The sequence below is a fragment of the Myotis davidii genome, unplaced genomic scaffold (assembly GCF_000327345.1).
Source record: "Myotis davidii unplaced genomic scaffold, ASM32734v1 scaffold2712, whole genome shotgun sequence".
Taxonomy (NCBI): domain Eukaryota; kingdom Metazoa; phylum Chordata; class Mammalia; order Chiroptera; family Vespertilionidae; genus Myotis; species Myotis davidii.
Genome location: NW_006283997.1, coordinates 76,477 through 80,396, shown reverse-complemented (window position 1 = coordinate 80,396; position 3,920 = coordinate 76,477). Strand labels below are relative to the sequence as shown.

Below are 3,920 nucleotides of genomic sequence, written 5' to 3'. Positions count from 1 at the left end.
TCTTTAGCGCTGAGGCCTCTGCTGCTGAAAACATGTTTCTTGTCTTTGTTTACCGTCTGTATTTGATACAATGTTGCGGTCCGGCTGGCTGAAGCTCCGCTGAGTAAAGCAGCTTTGTGGGTTTTTTTTAGCTTCTTTATTCGCAACATAGTTGCTTAACGTTGCAGCTGAGAGGCGGGCAAGTCAGGCGGGGAAAGTTGGAGGGGAAAGTTGGAGTTCTCTGTCACTGAAGCAAGCAAGCTGCCCTGTTCGCACCAGCTGCCTGGCTGCTGCCCGCCATCTTGTCTGCCAGTTAATTTGCATATCTCGGCCCTTCTCTGTGAGTGACAGGGATTAGCCAATGGGAAGGGTATCGGTCGTACGCCAATTACCATGTTTCTCTTTTACCAGTGTAGATATATAAAATTTTCATCCCCGGTCTCTGTAATATGTTTAAACTAGAATGTATATTGATTCCATTTTAGATCTTTGGTGTTGATTCTGTTATCATCAAAATCTATTCAGAAGTACATTTTCTTAATATACTTTTTCCTGTTCTTTTTTTCTTTTCATACTTTACTCTTTGTTTCTTTTTGTATACTTGAACTTACCTGTGCTCTGAGGTGTGCTGAGTAAATCTCCTTTCCCATAGCTGCCCCAAATGTTTTCTTTCCCCTCCTCCCCCCTTCCTCCCCACACTAGAACCCAGTTCATTCTCTTAGGATGTTTTGTGATAAGTTTCGTGTGGGTCAGGGTCATACATCTATGACATGAGGCTGTATATATCAAAAGAAGTTTTATTTCAAGCATCTGGGTGCTGACGGGCTGAGTCCGAGAAAGGAGTCAGCGGCGACTGAAGGGAGAGTCAAGCTTTTTATCCGCTTCTGTTGGTGGTGGGCAGTTTTTGTTGATGCACAGAGCTTGACTGGTGGGTCTGGTCTTTGGTTATCTAGGCTTTGCGGAGCTCAAGACTGCAAGCTTTTGGCAAGATATCTGCTAAGCACAATAAGTTTACTCTGCCCGTTTTATTTTCTTTAACCCTTTCACTTTGGTTTTTGGATCCTGGAGTGAAACAGCCTGTATTTCTTTATATACAGCTGTGTATAAATAAATAGATTTAGAATGACTGTCTCCTCTTGAATCTACTAAATATTTATTGAATTTACTAAATATTTATTGACCTTTCTATATGGTTTACATTGTTATGAACAAGATGAAGAAAATATATTTACCCTTGCTTGGAAGGAATGTTATGAGTTAGTAGATCAGTTAGTCTTAAGAGAAAAAAGTGGCTCTGCCTTCTCTTTTTTATTCTGAATTTTAGACAGTTTTTCATTAGTTTATTTGAGTGTTTTTTTGCATACACGTGCTGTTTTGTTTCTCACAGTTAGAGAAATGTAATACAGATATCATTATGTCTTTCAGAATTTAAACAAACAAGCATATGATTTGGCAAAGGCTTTACTGAAGAGGACAGCTCAAGCTATTGAACCATACATTACCAATGTAAGTCTTACTGTAACGAGGTGTCCACATAATCAGCCAACATTTTAAAGACTGAGAGAAGCCATTTTTGACAAGTAGTACATACTTTTAAATTTTGTGTTCTTTTAATTACTAAGTAATGTATTTTCTTTCTCCTTATTTAAAATTATTCTTGGTTAATATTTTCTAGAAGGTTAATGCTCTTCTTGTTTGTTCATTCTGTGCTTCTTTCAGATTGCCTAGGAACTAAAACAGCATTAATTTGGTTAGCAAGATATACTGTTTTCTAGTGTTAGACAAAGAATTAAATGTAATTAGATAAAACATATGGAACTTTTCATTATTCAGAGAAATTGTTTACAGCTTTTTGGAGATTAAATTGATGTGTACAAAAGGAAGATATAAACTAATATGAAGATCTAAAAATTGATGGCAAGTATGGATGGTATTGATTTGGTAAAAGTTGATTATCTTACCTTTCCTGGGTGAAATTCCATAAAAAGCTACCTTTTCTGAGAAAGGGGAAGAATTCCAATGAAATGAGCCCTTTCAAAATCACCCCAAATCTACTTATTTATGACTAGAGGCCTGATGCATGAAATTCATGCAAGAGTAGGCCTTTTTTACCCGCCCCCCGCCCCACTGCCTGCACTGGATTCCCTCTGGCACCTGGGATCCGGGCTTCCCTCAAAGCCCCAGCTTCATCTGGAAGGACCTCAAATCTAATTAGCATATTATACTTTTATTATTATAGATTGACAATCTTGTATTTGTTTTCAGATTAAATGTATTCCAACACATGGGTTCACTGATAGAAACTTACTGTATGTTTTATTTCTCCACAGTTCTGTGAGTTGTACAACTCTAGATGGGACTATTCATTGTATTTCATGTATTTCATTTGTTCTTTTTGGAACAAATCTAGAACATTGTATAGCAGTTCTGTCTCTCCATCTACTTTGTGCTTTCACTACCTTCAAACATGTAAATGATGTAAATCTTTCTTTTTGAAAAAAGTGAGAAAGAAAGCTTTTTATAATTACTTATGTATTTAATTTTACTGAAATTGATTGGAGACTTTTTCTTGTACTATACAAAAATTAATTCAGTATATAAGCTACATCATGAAAAGATGCAGATCCCAATTTTTGTTTCTGACTATGGTCTTAAATGATTCTAAGCACATGATGATTAGGAAAAACGTACTTGATTTATAAATTGTTTTAGAGGGTAAACTTTCAGAAGCTGGAGAATCAAATTATGTAACTTATATTAATAGCTCCAAGATTGACAGGGAACTCTAAATGTTGATTTCTGTAACTTTTATATAAGTCTTGGGGAGTATATTGGTTAAATTGGGTGGTTTGAATTTTTTCTTTATTGAGTTAATGGTATTTGAAGTGTGTAGAACAGACTTAAGCATTCTTTTGCCATGGCCCATTAGATACACTAGGTGAGCCCCTCCTGGTGATTACTTATTTAAATTAGTATTGCCAAGCTTGGGTGTTTTTTAGGGAAACACAATTTTCTTTTTCTGGCATAAAAAGAAGAAAATAACGCCATACCATGTTAATATCTTTTCTAGGGTTGGATAATCAAAGAAAAAAGTTTCAAGATAGAATAGTAGTATTGGTTGGAGCCAGGTTACTGGGTTCCTTATAATATACTTTCAACATTTGTGCATATTTGAAAATATTATAATAAAATTTAAAAGGAAAATAAAAGGACTAAGATAGAACTTTTAGCCATCCCAGATAAATCAATGTAAGGACATTTTCTTAATTACTTATACCTTATGTTATATTCCTGCTCTTAGTTCTTGTCTGCAAAAGTAGAATCCCCCCATCCATACTTTCTTGTTATATCTTTATCAGAAGCTGAGGAACAGAATTAGTAGAATGGTCTTAGAACACTTTCAGTTACATATTTATTCCAAGTACTTTGTTATCTCTCTTTCTCCTGTTTTCTTATCCCTTGTTTTATTTGAGGATTAGCTGAGAAGTTAAGAATTACTGTTTTTTTTCTTTTTTTTGTAAGATTTTTTTTTCTGCCTCACACCTATATATGTAAAATTACTAGAATTCTAGTGAATTTAATTATCTTGTAGTAGGATAAAATGAGTATAGTTTTAAAAATTATTCTTAAGCTTTTGAACTTGTATATGTAATAGCCATTATTTATTTACCTTCCTGGTTGAAAATTAGCAAAAATAGAGGTAGGATACTAAGATAATAATAAACCCACTTCTATTCGTTTTTTATTTTTGTCCTTTTCACTCTTATGTATAGACACATTCACTTTTGTTCTTTATAGATAGTGATTTCTGCATATGTAAGACTTAAGAAATTACTGTGGTATTATAGATTATTTTTTAAAATAAATGTAACTTGATGACTCAGAATTCTAACTAAAAAGTATATATATATTTTTAAATTAATATATATATTAATTTATAT

At 33.8% G+C, this 3,920-nt stretch overlaps 1 protein-coding gene across 2 annotated transcripts in view; it reads left to right on the top strand.

Moving 5' to 3' along the window:
* LOC102768675 (sister chromatid cohesion protein PDS5 homolog B) overlaps positions 1-3,920 on the top strand; it is a 96,624-nt gene that overhangs the window by 36,015 nt on the left and 56,689 nt on the right. For both annotated transcript variants that reach the window (XM_015568044.1, XM_015568045.1), the window contains one exon: positions 1,405-1,485. In XM_015568044.1, the coding sequence (XP_015423530.1) occupies positions 1,405-1,485 (81 nt within the window). The remainder of the gene's footprint in view (positions 1-1,404; positions 1,486-3,920) is intronic.